Source organism: Apus apus, chromosome 1 (assembly GCF_020740795.1).
Source record: "Apus apus isolate bApuApu2 chromosome 1, bApuApu2.pri.cur, whole genome shotgun sequence".
Classification (NCBI taxonomy): Eukaryota; Metazoa; Chordata; class Aves; order Apodiformes; family Apodidae; genus Apus; species Apus apus.
In genome coordinates, this window is record NC_067282.1 from 154,538,045 (window position 1) to 154,554,341 (window position 16,297).

General features: G+C 43.3%; 1 protein-coding gene and 1 non-coding gene across 5 annotated transcripts; one reads left to right on the top strand and one right to left on the bottom strand.

Moving 5' to 3' along the window:
* Positions 1 to 887: 887 nt before the first annotated feature.
* Positions 888 to 15,845, bottom strand: POLDIP3 (DNA polymerase delta interacting protein 3). Of its 4 annotated transcripts, none has more exons than XM_051637014.1 (10): positions 15,722 to 15,845; positions 12,101 to 12,488; positions 9,654 to 9,728; positions 7,780 to 7,875; positions 7,322 to 7,456; positions 5,785 to 5,967; positions 4,881 to 4,958; positions 4,167 to 4,296; positions 3,249 to 3,315; positions 888 to 2,876 (listed from the first exon to the last, which is right to left on the bottom strand). In XM_051637014.1, the coding sequence occupies exons 1-10, from the start codon at positions 15,826 to 15,828 to the stop codon at positions 2,702 to 2,704; spliced, it is 1,434 nt and encodes a 477-aa protein (XP_051492974.1). In that variant the 5' UTR covers positions 15,829 to 15,845; the 3' UTR covers positions 888 to 2,701. The 4 variants fall into 4 exon arrangements, with proteins under 4 accessions (XP_051492974.1, XP_051492965.1, XP_051492994.1 ...); XM_051637005.1 differs by having other exon boundaries at positions 9,654 to 9,731; XM_051637034.1 differs by lacking the exon at positions 7,322 to 7,456 and having other exon boundaries at positions 15,722 to 15,844.
* Positions 15,846 to 16,149: 304 nt separating this feature from the next.
* Positions 16,150 to 16,297, top strand: LOC127380318 (U12 minor spliceosomal RNA). The gene has a single exon (XR_007888477.1). It is a non-coding gene; the product is annotated as a U12 minor spliceosomal RNA (small nuclear RNA).

A 16,297-nucleotide genomic window follows, 5' to 3' on the forward strand; every position in this document is an offset into this window, starting at 1 on the left:
AGCTCAGTGGAATCCAAACAACGCCAGCATGACCGATGCAGGACAGCCAGCAGAAACCAGAGAGCTGCAAGGTGAACTGCTTGAAAAGGACCAGGAATAACCGGATACTCTTCCTGTAGTGCCCAAGGAAAGAAGGTACACTGTGAAGCACTAGAGGACCACAGTAACTTCAGAGAGTGAACTGAGAACAGCAGGAGCAATGCACATTAAGACATTGCTATAAAACAAGTCATGGAGTCGTGTTCACACAATGACTGACTTCACTCATTACAAAAATAATTAAAAATTACTGCCATAGAACACAGAGCTAGAGACCAGAGCAGAAGTTCTTGCAAGGAACTGTTAAGTCACCACATTAATCACAGTTAACCTTATCAGAGTGCACAATTTAACCAAAGTGCATCCAGCTATTTGGCTTTTTGGAATGGACTCCAGTAATAAAAAAAAAAGCTTGAATCTCCTCATTCTTTCAGAAGAGACATGACAGGCACTCAATACATTTGTCTTCACATTTTCACAGCTTTCTGTGGAGCTGGTAATAAAAAGTACCCTACTTCACATAGTACAGGTACTCCGATTTCACAGCTGTATTTTTTTAACATAAAATTACTTTTAAATTACAAGGGCCATTCTTCTGAGACAACAGAATGGAAACTAGGTGGGGACAAAAACTGCTCTCACTTGGCAGCAAGAATCAGCTACTCATTTCAATGGTCCAGATTAGAAGACTTATGAGTATCAATTCTCTCATCCAGAGTCCTCTTGCTTTTCATCACATTATCAGTTTTGAAGTTTCTACATTCTTCAAAAGCATGCTTGATGCAATGTTGGAACAACTCTACCCATCCTTAGCTGCTTCACAGTTTCTAAAAAGGCTTAGAATCCACTATCTGTATAACAAACGTTTATTCAGAAACAGGTAATACATTATCTTCTCCAACCCTTAGTTTCCTTACCCTCCCCCCCAGTTTTAGTTTTTTTAATAAAACACAGATGTTTGATGGGCAATCTAAAAAAAAAAAAAAACAACCAACCAAAAGGAGAATAGCAGTCTTAGGTCCCCTCTCCTACAAACATTTGCTGTTCACACAAAGCACCCTACCAATAATGGCATAATTGGCTTCCAAACCAAAGAATACTCCAAAAAAACAAGTCCTGCCAAGTCCTCGGTTACTTCCATGGCCAAAAGGGATACAGTGAGACAGAGGAATGGTTTGCGCAAGCTAGATTGAGCAAAGAGTTAATACAGAACAAGAAAGAAAAAGAAACGTGGGGGTTGACAAATAAATGGAATCTGGACCTACAAGAGTTACAGAGCTCATTAAAGTTCAGTGGAGCTGAACAGAATGGATTAGGTTAGTCTCCTAGCTAGAAGGATCAAGTTCAAACCCCAACCAGATTCTGGAAGTGACTATTTGCTTTCTTCTCTTATAACACAATTTGAACAAACGAATGGAGCTACTGGGACTTCAAATATCCATGGCAATAATGCTGTACTAACAAAGGACGCATTTCAATTGCCACCTAGTGGCCTCTGGCTTCCTCATGGATGCTCACTGGCCTAAAGTACACCCTTACTGCTCTACATGGGACTTAACACCCCCCTCCTATGTGTTCCTTACACAGGGCTAACTGCTCTGCCTCCAAGCCTCTCCCTGAAGCCACAGGTGCAGCATCATTCCTCAAACCCATGCACGGAGCAGCACCCCTGCACAGAGGTCAAACACTGCCCAAGTGACATCCCTCGAAGAAGTGAGTTCTCAGGCACAAGAAAAGACTGCTTCCCGTGTATTAGTATCTGAAAAAGGCCCCAGCTCTTCTCTAAGAGACTAAAAAGTAAGAAAAAAAAATTTAACACCCCTGCATCAGTAGGAGGATGCAGTAGCCTACTAGGAGTGAAACACTTGGATTTCTCTAGCTCTGAACACAAGACTGGTTCTTATTTTTCAGTCCAGAAAGAAGAGAGCAACTGGGCCAGACCCCAAGAGGCAAATACATTCCTTGTCCAGATGCCAGAGCCTTTTCTTCCCCCCACCTCTCTCCATTACCAGAGTTGAAGCTTCCCTCCCACAGCACAATGGAACATGTTCCTATGCTCTTGCTGCCTCCGCTGGCTTGTATACACAGTGGGAAGCTCAGTTTTTCACACTTCTTCTCAATGTAACAGCTGCTGAGCAGAAAAATATCCGACAGCCAGAATGAAGCAGTATGCTACTGAATGCATACAAGGCAAAGATGCAAGATGGTCCTTCCTGTACAGAGCCACACCTGACTTTGTACCCCATGCAGCATTTGCAGAAACAGTGTGGTGTTCTTGCCTGTTGATAATCAAGGGGATGCACTTTTCAGTTAAAGGTCAGTCAGAAGAAAAGAGAAGGAGATCACTACTCCTTCCCTCCAAGTCTATGTGCACTTTAATGGCCACTAGGGGCTTTGGAGTAAAGGAGGGAGTTACATGGTATATGCTTGGTAATACATTACTGGCAGAATGGGGAGATTACTCTTTTGGAAAAAATACCGTGGAAGAAAACTCCAACTATGAAAACAGAAAGTACACACACAAGAGGAAACACTACTGTACAATAAGGTAGAGATCATAGAAAACAAATTTCAAGGCAGGCAAATGTAAATAACATCTGCACTCCTGCACTTTTCTTATTCCCCAACTTCAATTTTCCAGTCCACTGCTTACTCCCCCTTCTCAGAGTTTAATTTTGAATTCTGTGGGCTGCACAGAGGAAGAGACCCCTGAGGATTTGAAGAGTGCCTTCAAGATAGTGTCAGGGTCCACCTCAGCTGGGGGATTTGAGGAGGCACTTGCACTTGACCGGCGTGGTTCTCCTTCCTTCTTCACTGAAGGGGTATCACTCAATCGGCTGGAGGATTAAAAAAAAAAAACACAACAAAACAGTATTTAACTTCTCATTATGGAATAAAATTTAACACTACGTCTTCATTTACTGTTGTTGGTGCTACCCCCTTCCCAATATTAGAGATTAAGGTTTTAAGTATGCTCTCCTCACAAGAAAATTTCTTTGTCTCAGACTTGTTTCGAACCTCAGGGCTGGGAATGCTACTGAGTCAAAATACACTGCACTCAGCTCGAGACAGAGCACCACAGAGAGGAAGAGAAGGACAATATTCATGGAACAACAATTTGTCAAGAGTTTTTTTTCCCCTCAAGTTATCCTAAAGCAGACCCTGCAAACAGGTTGCTTGGTTCTTCTCCCCACCCAATGAATACTTACAGCAGTATAGGCTGGTCTGAAGTGATGACATTCCCATTCATATGAAGATTGCATTTCATTGGTTGACCTAAACAAAAACACAAGTAAAGTCCTTCTACCACAATCATCATAAGGCAAGACCCCAGAATTATCACACATGAGTGCAAGTAAGAGTTCCACATTCTTGGGAAACAAAAGAACAACTAATACATCTTTTGTTGCAATATCATTGCAGCAAAGAGTCACTAAAACACTCAGTACAATATGAAGAATCACACTCATAAAGAAGCTACATAGGTACAAAACCCTTAGAGACACAAAGAGAATCTCCCATTCTCAGCTGTCTGCTCCTCATCTCACATTTGTAATGTCACTCATCTGCAGAAAGAAAAAGCATCTATTTCCACCTAAAAATTAACAGCTACTTTCATCCTTCAACAACACTGCAGGTGGATCCAGATTAACAACTGCATTATTCAAAGTTTACAGAGAAGCTGATACCAATTGTTTTACAGGTCCCATTCAAATTGTCTGTGATAATGCCTTGAGAATTTTGCAAATAATTTTACTTGTACTTTGCAAACAGCTATTCTGTAAGCAGGTAAAGCCTGCCTAAGGACTATCTACCTCTCAGCAGTGCATTAGAAACAAAAGAAATTTAGTCTGAAGTTAGACCAGCAGAATCACCAGGAACCTGCCTCTAGATTTGAGCATTCTATATCTAGCTAAACATTTTTTTTAACTTCACTTAAATAAACTGCATATATTCAGCTAGTTACACAGCAGCATATCACTTTATCTAGCTCTTCAACCGAGTTTCTGCAATTTCCTCTTTCTCAGTAGCATATAAGCATCTGAGATGCTTTTAAACTCTCTGCTAAGGGGGAAAAGTCTTTGTTGATTTATCTACCCCAAATGCTACTCTGGCCTCAAACTTACCATCTAAGCACCTGTTGTTGTATTTCTTATATGCTGTGATAGCATCTTCTTTCTTCACAAATACTACCTCAGCCACTCCAGGGTGAACCAGCCGGGCTCGCTTCAGAGCGCCGCACACACAGAACAGCTCCTGAGGGCAGAGAGTCAGTCACGACCATGGTCACAAAGGTCCCGCTTCAACCGAAGACACTGAATGAGAAAGGCTGTTTCCTAACTGCACCACCCCTCCTGCTTAGCAGAGAGAATCCTGCCATTTGCCTTACGGTGTTAGCTATGGTACAAGCACTTGGCAGCAGTAATACAGGTTGCCCAAAGCTCCATGCTGCTACCCAATGCAATCAAAAAAGTTCAAGGCCAGTGCTCTATACCAGCTGTCAAGACATGAAGACCAGGTTCATTCTCAGCCTGCGGAGAATGAAAGTGTCTAGATAATTTGGATGGGGGCATAAATTCAAAGAGAACATCAAGCATCATTTGGCACTAACTATTCTAAATGATGCCAGGTACCTCAGTTCACCCTAGAGATGGGATTTTGTCCCACCTTCTTAAGCACACACTTTTAAAAATAAGTGAACCAAAACAACAAAAAATTAGGAACTCAAAGTTTTTGCATGGAAAGCAACCCCCCATCTTAGATCAAGTGAATTATCAAAAGAAGTAGAATAAAGGAAGGAAGCTTCACACATCCACAGTTTGGCAGTAAGCAACACTCACAACAATGTCTTCCTCTGTGACTCGGGGGTGCAGATTGTTTACGGTCATCTTTGTGCCTTCCAAAGGACTGAATGCCAGCTGCCAACACAAAAAATGCATCACATAAAAAAGGTCAGAAGTGCAACACGCAAGAGGCCCAGCAGAGAAAGCATTATAAAAAACCAATATAAGGGATATCTGGGCAAGTCTGTACACACACATACAAAGGAGAGAGCCACAGCTAGTATTGGGAAGTAACAATGCTTACAGAAGCCCAGCTCATCTGATGGTGAAAAGGAGCCCCTTTTCCATGCTAATTTCTCTCTGAAGTAACTTTTCTCTCCCCCAAGTATAAAACTAACTCAATCTGCATAAATACACAGTAATTCCCACACTTTTAAGCACATATCTCTGCTGCACTCAGAGCCAGCCAGCAAACTTCAAAATACAGCTCCCACCCTCTGAGGGCATGCTGAACTCAACATACCTGGAAACACCTGGCAGGTTGCCTGTACCCAACCTCAGGCAGTTGGACAAAGCAATTCCAGACAAACTGCTCTAGAGGTCCAGTATGGACATGTCCTCTATGGACATAAAAGCCACCATGGATGGTCCAAACAAAAACTGTCCCCTTGCTATAACATGGATTCCTCCAGGACCATGTGCTCCCATGCGAGATAGAAAGCTTGAGAGAAGCAAGATCACTGCAACCAAGTTGCACTGTCTGAGAATACCCAGTCTCAATAAATACTGAAGAATGGGATATTTAGACAGGTTTCAAATTCTTGAGACAAGACTTGCAGTTATCAGAATAAGCCTGATGTAGTCCCAAAAAGAATAGTGGAAGCCAGGCAGAAATGAGCTGCTCAGTTTTAGATGTTTCAGAAACTTTTACAAAGAGCATCTCTCACTGCCCTAAGCTCACCTCAACAGGTGCTGGTTCCTTTGGAGGTTCCTCCTTTGTCACTAAGGTTCGGGACATGTTTGTCAAGGCCTTCGTCCGCATAGGAGAGGGAGGTGCAGGTGGAGCTGTGTATGTATCATTCTGGACCACTTTAGTGAGAGGAACAGTCTTGGACAGAGAGAATTTATTGCCACTCAGCCCAGCCTACAAGTAAAAAGAACACAGCATCTCTGAGAGCTGCAGTCTACAAGTCATCCCTCTTCTTCAAGAGCCAACAGCAGGAAAGCATTACTAGAAGGCATCAATAACTGCTTGTCCTTCCTCGCGTCAAAACCACTACAGTACTGAAGACTTTCAGATCCAAGACAAAAATCAACTAAAGTTTCTGGGTGTACGATTATCCCAAAAGAGCACTTCCCTCACTGACAGCACTTTTTATTTGCATAGTCTTTTTAAATGAACCTTACAAGTGAGATTTGAATTTGAAAAGCTCCTTTTATCCAAAGACTTTCAAGTACACTACAAGGATGCACAGATTGCTCATTAACAATAAGACTGAGCTGCTCTAGTACAAACAGCAACTCTTCTTCAGAAACACCAATCTAGGGCACACAAAGACAAGGCACATGACAGTTTTAGTGGGAACTACTCCAGTTAGAAGCCAGACTAAACACTGGAGATAAAACATTTACTCCTGAAAACCAACCCCATAAGACTGTTTTCAAGGATTTCAAATGGCCAGATGCTCTATTCTGAATACCTACATGAGAAGAAAACCATGGGATAATCATTGCACTAGACAGTTTGTGTGATGCTAAAACCACATTAATTTGGTTTCTCAGAATCACAGAATAATTTAGGGCAAATCTATGTCAAAAACACGTCTGAAACAGATTCAAAGACACATCAGCTTGACTCAGAGCCTTATCCACTTAAACTCTAAATATCTGAAAACAGTGATTTCACAGCCTCTCTGCAGCCCTATGCCAGAGGCTGAACAGTATCCTGAGAACTGCACAATCCCCTGCCTCTCCTCATCATCCAACCAGAACTTCTTTTGCTGCAACACATTTGTTTACTCATCTTCTGTCTGTTCACTCCAGAAAAGGACCTGGGTTTGCCTTTTGCATGATCATGCATTAGGCAGTGAAAGAGAGCGGACAGTTCTCACTACAGCCTGAAGAGATGCTGCTCTCTCACCCTCTCCATGCACATACATAACACAGTGCTGCCCCGACCACTCTGTAGTACTAGCTCCAGTGTGTCAGTGTCTTTCTTGTATCACAGAGCCCCAAAATGGACACAGTACTCCAGGTGCATTCTCTAACTGCCAAACAGATGGGAATAATTCTTTTCCTTGATTTGCTGGTTATGATCTTACTAACATGCAATCTGTGGTTGGCCTCCATTGCTGCAAGGATGCACTGCTAATTCATTCTTAGTGTATCACACAGCAGGACCTCCAGGCTTGTCCCTACAAAGCCACTTTCTAGCCAGTCAGTTCTCCACTTAAATTGCAGAGGGTTATCCCATCCCAAGAACAAGACTTTGCATTTGCCTGTGTTGAATTTCCATCTTCTCCAGAGCAACAGGACTCCCCAACGTGCTGCCAATTAAGATTTTGCATCACAAGAGAGTTCCTGCTTTGATGTTGTCCAGTCTCTAGAAGCAGCAGAAAGCTTCCCTTCCTTGCCTGCTCAAACAATAACGAGATAGGTTCAAAGCACTTCCCCAACAAAAGTCAAGAGCTAACATGCAGCAACCTGCCAGCAAGGTAGAAAGTGCACATTCTGGCTGCAAAAGGCCCATACAAATCACAGTTAGCCTAAAAGGGACTCTGTCCCAAAAAAGCACTAGAAGCATTGGTGCAAAGGGAAAGATGGGGTGAATAGCAAACATTTCAGGAGAAAGCATTGATTACATACTTTAAAAGAACACAAGCCCTGTAAAGCTGCAGCCTGTGTGTCCACCCAATGTGAGCATGGCGTGGTGGGGACTGTTCAGATAACCCCTTACCGCGTTGTGCAGGAAACTGTTTGTAGTGGTGATTTTCATCTGTTTGCTAGTAAGGGGAGAGACACTTTCATCATCATCTTCTGTGTCATACAGACCCTGAAGAGGAGCAAGGTAACAGTTTACAGGCAGGTAGATTTAATATAGACATAATTTCCTCAATAGGTAACTCTTTCCCTTGCCTTCAGATTTCTTCAGGTAATGAACATGAGTGACTACATTGTACTTTACTCCTGTCCTTGCAGTTTGGGGACCTAGAGCTGAGGGTATGCAAATCCATTTCAAAAAGCCAGCGTAAAAACCACCAAACTTCTCCAGAAACACCACAGTAAAGCTATTTCCCCAAGTGTACTCCTAAACTTCATCTGGACTGATGAAACTGCATTAATGGAATAAAGCCTCAGTGTCCTACTTTTTAGCATCTTGCTACCTTTAAAGGCAAAGCCTGTGCATATGATTATTTTTTAAAATTTAAATTAAGCAGATGCCAGGCAACTACATCTGAACCAAACCATCCTTTTGAATAGCCTGCTTTCCTTAGCACACCACATACCCGTCTGGCACAAGAAAACATTGCACTAGGAGGTTTACTGAATCAGTAATTAATTTCCCAGTTCACCTTAACACCCATAACCCTGTCTTAAAATCCTCAGGCTAATCCCTACACAAATATTTTTAATGGACGGTAAATAACATTAAGAAAAAGTCTATACACACACATCACTGCCCAGAACATAAGTCACAACTCAACACAGCTTTTCATTATTTCAGTAGAAAGTTGAAGAAAAATGGAGAGATTAGCAATGAGAGCTTGCAGAATAAGTGGTGTGTCATAGTCAGCAAGATTCTGGTTTACAGTAATGCCATGAAGGAAAGGCACAAAAGGGATAGTAGAACAATGCAGAATTGTGCAGAGAACTGGGAAAAAATGCTAGTCAGTAGGATAAATTACTTGAATATGAGACAAAGTGAAATGAATTCAAAGCTTATAGTGATCAGGCATCAGCATAATGAAGACACTTCCTTAAGTGACAGCATCTGGGATAGGTGAGAGCAGAAAGTCAACGGAGGTAACATACACAAACAGCTACAGTTACCATAACTGAGGCAAAAAAACCCAAATCAAAACAGGACACAATACTGTGAATGACAGTTTTTCAGTATTTCATCTAGTAATTTATGTACACACACAAAAAAAGTGATAAAAACACGTAATTCCTCTCTGAAAGCACCTAAGGAAGTAAGGTGGCTGAATAGCTAGAGGATGTGACAAAGGCATTTAAAATTAATCCCAAACAGACAGCAAAAATTCTAGAGTTTTCCTCAGACACAGCTGGATTGGTAAGGGATAAAGACACTCTGACAGTACATCAGAATTCCAGTTAACATAATTCACTGTCATGTTTTCAGCAGGGACCCACATCTGGAATTTCACAGGAAGGTTACAACCTCTCCCATCTCATTGTAGAACATTTAACCATGAACAAGTATATCCGTTCTCTGAGGAGGCTGGCAGGATGGTGAATCAGAACAACCAAAACTTGATATCATGTGGTGTCACTGAGAAATTTACAGAAAGAGAGCGCTAAAGGTCAGTCTCTAGGAAAAAACCCAAACATTAACACATACAGATAAAAATTGGGAATACCTACTTTGCACTCATGTAACACAAAGGAATCAAGATCAATCAGGCTAAATTAAAACCTCAATTACCATGAAAGTATCTTCACCCCACAAGAACAGGAAGCTAAACTGTTAGAGAACTTCCAAACACAGTTCTTTCCTTCCTAAAGTTCTCTTTGCACCTGCCACTGTTTATGGACACTTTGTTTCCTGCCCCAGAGGTAAAAAAAGAAGAGCACAGAGCAAACACACACCTGTTTGTGCGTATGGTTGTTCACCACATTGATCCTCATTCCAGATGGATGAGAGTGGCCAGGAACTGGAGCTTTCTGCTACAGTTGAGAGAAAGAACCAGAACATTAACACTATGGACCACCAGATCCCCATTTCAGAAGATGAGAGCTGTTAGTTGATATTCCAAGACCACTTAAATGAAGCTCACTCTCCTGCTCTTGCAATGTATTATCTATACTATTAGATATTACCTATGTTTCCTGTTAAATACAAGATATCTTCACTCAACTGAAGAAATTAAAAACCTAAGGTCCAATTCAAATTACTTGCATTTTAGTACAAGATGAGTGGAAAGAGAACTCAACTCCAGCACTGCCAACATGGGGGGTTGGAACTAGATGATCTTTTAAGATTTCTTCAAACCCAAAACATTCTATGATTCTATCATCTACATTTCTGTCCACATGGAACCATACATGGGGTAAATGAGTCAGTAAGCTGCTCTTCTTTCATGCTACAGAGAACCAAAGATAGCTATTTCCACCAAACTCAGCAAGTTGGGACACAACACAATTCAGCTCCATTCCATTTCAAAGGGGAAGCATATACTGTCCCTTCACACTAGAGCAGGAATAAAATGATGCATGAGGTAGTGTAGCTGACCCTTCTGCAGCCTGTTATTCCATGAAACAGGGAAACCACAACAGAAGTAGCCAGGGAATGCAGCTGTGCTAATCAACAACTGAAATCAAGCAGCAACTCTCTCAAAAATGACCTTTTTTTTTTTTTTTTTGGAAAAAGCTGGCAGCTCTCCATTACAAAAAAGAATGGGTCTTACAAAAACACTTCATACAGGCAGTAGATTGTCAGATTTGCATTTTCTCTGGAACGTAACTTACACCACAGCACCCCCACTCATGTTTCAATTTGCTAATCAATTCATAAACAAAGGTACCTGCCCTACAGAAACACCAGCTGAGCTATGGAAATTGTTTGGGTTTCAAAGACCTTTTTTATTCCCTTATGAGAAACAAGGCCACAGTACAGTACATTAGAGCTGTGTGCTGCATCTCAGATTAGGACACTTTAGCTTGTTTCTGCTCCTATGTTTGGGAAGAGGGGAGGGCACGGGCAATTTGGAATTTCTGTATAAATCTTTTTAAAATTATTTAGTAATTGCTTATATGCGCAGTTTTGTCTACAGCCTTGATCACTATTAAATTCTACAATATTTTTTTCTTGCAATATGTTGTCTAACAAAGAAAGTACTGTAGGTAAAACCGAGTCACACACAAATCAGGTTGGAGCAAATCGCTTCTGTACCGAGTCTCCAGCAACTATTTTAACTCCTAGAAACTTCATAGAAAATACCTGGCTCCTAATGGCTGATGGTGGTGATTTGGCTTAGGTCAGCATGAGTGCTAACTACCCAACTAATTAAAGACTACTGAACAGACAGCTCTATTGCTCTGCGATTAGCCCTTCTTACTGCTGCGAGTCCTTTCTCAGGTCAGCCTGGCAGTTACCTGCAGAGTAAAAGGGAACTTGCTAGGCTAATTTTACAGAAGAAATACACTGGATGCTCTTGAGCAAAACCCACAGCTGAACAGAAAGCAGAATCAGCTAGGCTCTCAGTGAGTAAGCACACTGTTGATCTTTGGGAGGAGGAAAATGAAAAGCCTGAGAACTTCAGTTACGTACTTGTACAAGTGAGGAACAACATCACTCATCAAATAACAATCCTGACAGTCTGGAAACTTCTCTGCTGACTCTACCTATCGCACACAGAGCTCGACAGCAGTTGCTACTTGGAGAGGTTTGCTAAGAATCAAGTTACTGTGTACACAGCAGAGTGAAATTAGAAAACTGCCAAAGGACATCAGCAGACTAGGGTGATCGACTGAATTAACTGCAATTGGAACAAATCTGGAACCTCAGCAGGAATGCATTGTGTCATCAGGCAACTTCCTGGAAGCCAAGGCTTTGCTGAAAACCAGACAAGTAGACAGAGAGAAATTGTTAAAGGGATCACTGAATTTTGTATCTTCTTAGATACAAACACATCTGTATATTCTGAACTGCTGTCTCACCACTAAGACAAACCAGTTATCTAGACAGGACAATCCACCACAACAGACTTGCAAAGGTGGTAAAAGAACAACAAAACACATACATTTTCTTTGCATTTTGCTGGGAAAGAGGCTACTTAACCATTCTACTTTAATACTGGCAGAAGCACTGCTTTAGTCTTCATGAGCCCAAAATTCAAATAAAAATTTAAACTAAAACTGGGATTCTACATAAAGCCCTAGGAAGAATACCCAAAAGGCTCTGAATCCTGCCCTACAGGTTGGACTGAACTGTATCATCATCTCTTCTATCAGAAACATATTCATATAACTATTATCATTTTCACTGGACTGCTGTAAAACAACTGAAGGACTCGGAGGTGGCTTGCTTGACCTACTTGGATAGTTTTGGTGATTTTCATGGCTGGATTTACTGTCCCCATAGTTGGGCTGATAGCAGCTGGAACGCTCCTTTTTAAGCTGATCTTCTCTCTGGCATCCACCACTTTGGTCACCTTTTCAGCAGCAACACTCTGCTGTTTACGGGAATTCAACATCTCTCGAGCATCCTGCACCTTCCCTTTGATTTTGAACCGAGCGTCCTTTTGAACCAGTTTTTCACGGGCATCTTTAACCCCCAGTTTGTGTCGGGCATCAGTGAGTCCTATCTTCTGTCGGGCATCAAATGTCCGCTGGAAGCTGACAGCTGGCGATGGTCTGTTCAGAAGATTTTGCTGGATCCCAACGCGAGACCTCACGCCTCCAAACACTGGTCTTGTGTTAAGCCTGGGAGAAAAAAAAAAAAAAAAAGACAAGGAAAAAAAAGGGGTTTCAGGCATCCTAAGATGTGATGCAGTATCAATAAAAATATTTGTGTTGCTGCAAACAAATGCTCATTATTACTGCACAGAAATCCACTCAGGTTAGATTTCCAAATACTGTTGTAGAACTCCTAAGCTGTTTTATGCTGGACCTTACTTTCTCCATAAACAGCTGAGGAACTGATTTCCCAGATCCATCCTTAAGCTCACATTCACAAACTTAAGCAAAGGGTCTGACTTCAGCTGTGCTAAGTACATACTACATTTAAACAAAATTAATTAACTACTTGGGTACTTTGGGGAAACCTTTCAAGACAAGCAGAAATAGAAGCAGACTTTCTAGCTTCAGGACTGAGCAGGTCTTCTAAAGCATCTTTTCTAATATAGTAATATGTCTTGATACAAATGAAACACAGAACTACACATGACTTCAAGAATTCTGGGCAGCGAGTTAAAATTTGTGGGAACTAGAGGCTTGGATTTTAGGATGTGCAAGCAATCCCAGTTCAAAGCTACCACTTTCAAAGTCGATTAATAGCCATCAGAAATAATTAGCAGTCAAATTACTTTTTAACATCACTGCCTCTTCTTTAATCTACTAACAGAACTGCTGCACTCAATGGCCTTTACTTTTTAAGCACGTCTTGATCACAATACTGAGCACAGAAAGATAACAGCCCGCAGATAGGACAGCACTTGTACAGAAGTATTACCAAGAAGCAGCCCATTATGTAGTGAAACTTGAAACTAGCTTTTGTTACACATCTGAACCACTTTGCCAACATCTCCCCTAAAAGAGAACAGCTTGTCTCATTTTTTTAATTCAGTTTCTCCTTCAAGCATTTTTTGAGTTTTTTTTTTCCATTTGGTTTCTTCTTTTTTTTTTTTTTTTTGAGATGACAAAGTGGTACAAGAAATTTTCATGTTAAGGTACTGAAAAAATATTCATGCTGTCAGATTTTTAAAATTCAAAATAAGCTACAGAGAACTAGAGTGTTCATCTACCTCCTGAAATTTATTCTCCAGTATTATGAAATCTAAAAGTAGGTATCTAGAATTTGTTTTAATACGCAAAAGGCTAACACCACAAATTCAAAAGACAATGCCATTTTAATTCTTCATACAGCTTTGTATCAGTATTTCCTGATCTAATCCTACAATCTTAACATTATTTACAGTCATGTTTTTTTCAGTGCAGAGATCCATGCACTAGCTAGAAGAAACAGGAGTATTATTAAGACCATTTATTGAAATGTACCCAGAGTAATACAGAGGACTAACAGTACCCATCAAGTAACAGCCACAAGACAAGACTTCCTCTGCAATTTTAAAAAGCATTAAATTAGCTATGTTGAAAGCATTCAGCTAGAGTGCTGCAAAAGGGCTTGATGAGTGGTTCTTTTTAATGAGCATAAAAGAAGCCAAGACAAAAGCAGAAAGGGCCGTAGCAGCATTTAAGCTAGAAATAGTTAAAACTGTTAATGACACGAACTAATGAAATAAGTTAGGAAACTCTGTAATGAAGATTACACCATCTCTGAAGACTTGTGTTTATCCTAAGCAGCAACTCTCTTTACCTTTCAGGCATAATGTGCCACAGCACCTGAGATCAAAGGGAATCTCAAACATCTAATTCACTTTCCAAAACTCCTAGTTCTGGCTGAGTATTTTGTGAATTAGTACATCTTATAGGTGAATATTTTTTCCTTATTTCATCCAAACTACCCGACAGCACGCATCTCATTATTTAAGTTTATTCAGCCTTCACAGAGTCAAGTTAGTTACCTCAGAAATCTTGTAATGTGAGCTAAACATGACAAACAAGAGAAATGCAAGGCACAAAAATTCATTCAGTGCTGCAAAGGGATTATTGTTCAGCAAACAGAAGCAGAAAGAATTCCTGAAACAAATAAGAGTTAAGGAGGGATTTGAAAAAGGAGATAGGAGGTGCTTGGCATATTAAGCAGTATAAGACTGTTCCAAATATGCAGGATAACATGAATGAAAGCACAAAGCCGAGGCCTTGTCTAGACCAGAATTTAAATATGCATTGAATGTTTTGCTAGTATAAGTTGACAGATAACTTTCAAAATACTACTCTAGACATATAAATGCACACATTCAGTGTTAAAACTTAATAATGTTTAATGACGATTAAATAAATAAATAAATAAATAAATCCTTAAAAAACCCAAAGAAGCACACTTAGCTAGCCCAGATGGGAAGAAATCCATGGACAATATCTTCAGAAGCTTCAAGAGACTATGGCAAAAGGGAAGATGAAAAGCTACCCAAGGGGAAGCCAGGCAAGAACTGCCCACAGCTGCACTGGAGTAAACGGCCCAGCCTACACCAGGGATACCTGCGGTACAAAGAATCTCCACATCCCCGCCGTTACAGAATCGTCATAGCTAGAAAGGAACTCTGTGATCACCGAGTCCAACCATCAAACTATCAGTTCAAACAAGCTGTTGGGGTATCGTTAACTACGCTGCGGAGACTACAGTTTCCAAAGGCCGGGCAGCAATTTTGACGAAGCCGGCGCATCCTGAAGCCCGGCTTGTGCGGATCCCGACCCGCTTTGCTACAGTTCCGGCTCCCGGTGTCACGACGACACCTCCCAGGGGCAGCCCACAACGCGCCGTGCCGCTCATCAAGGCGCCGCTCCCGGGAGCTGCGGGGGTCCTGGCACCCCCAGGGCACTGCCTGACGAGCTGCAGCTCCTGCTGCTGGTACAGGGCAGCCCCGACACCGAGGGGGCTCGGCGGAGAAAGGGCGGGGGAGGGAACTGCCGAGTCCCTGCTCGGCGAGCATCACTGGCTTAATCGGTGGAGAGGAACAGGAGGCAAAGCCAGCAGGCCGAGACACCAGCGGAGCGATGGGCTGCACCAGGAGTCTCGGGAGAGGGAAGTGCAGGGAAGGGAGAGGCGGCGGGCGGGCCTGCCCTGCCGGGGCCAGACCCACGGGGCAGCACGGCGGGCCGAGCCGGGGGGACAGACCCCCGCCCCAGCCCTGAGCGACGGCCACCCCCGCCAATCGGTACCCAGAGCGCGGCCCCGCGGACCGGGGCCTGAGCCAATGGGAGCGGGACCGAGGAACGGGGCCGCGCCGCGCCAGGCTGCGGCCGGCGGCCTCCGGAGCGGGGCGGCGAGGAGGGAGAACCCAGGAGCCACGCGAGCCGCCCTCCCCAGCGCTCACCTCCCCTTCACCGTCACGCCGCGCTTCCGGATCAGCTCGTCCAGAGACAGGTCCGCCATCTTGCCGCGGGGCCCACCGTCCCGACGCAGCCAACGGAACCCGGACATGACATCACGCCGCTTCCGCTCCTCGCCCCGCCCCCACGGCTGAGGCGGCCCCGCCCCCTGGCCCTGCTGGCGGGCGCCGGGCGCACATCCCACAAGTCACAGCGGCGCCGGGCCTCTCATTTGCATGCCGCCCCGACACGTCGCGCCGTTGTTCGGCCGGTCGCGCCTTGACGCGGCACAAAGCGGGACCGAGACTGGGTGCAGAGCCCAGGGAAACGGGAGCTCAACTTGCATCCCGCGGAGCAGCCTGGCGAGTCGCTCGCCGTGACCTGCGGAGCTAACGCGCGGGGGTGTGGGAAGGAGGCGGGGCGGGGTCGGGTTATGCCTTAAACTTATGAGTAAGGAAAATAACGACCCGGGGTGACGCCCGGGTCCTCACTGCCAATGTGAGAGGAATTTTTGCGCGGGTACAGGTCGCCCCTGGGTGCCCCGCCTACTTCGCGGGATGCCCGGGCGCGGGATCTGCCCG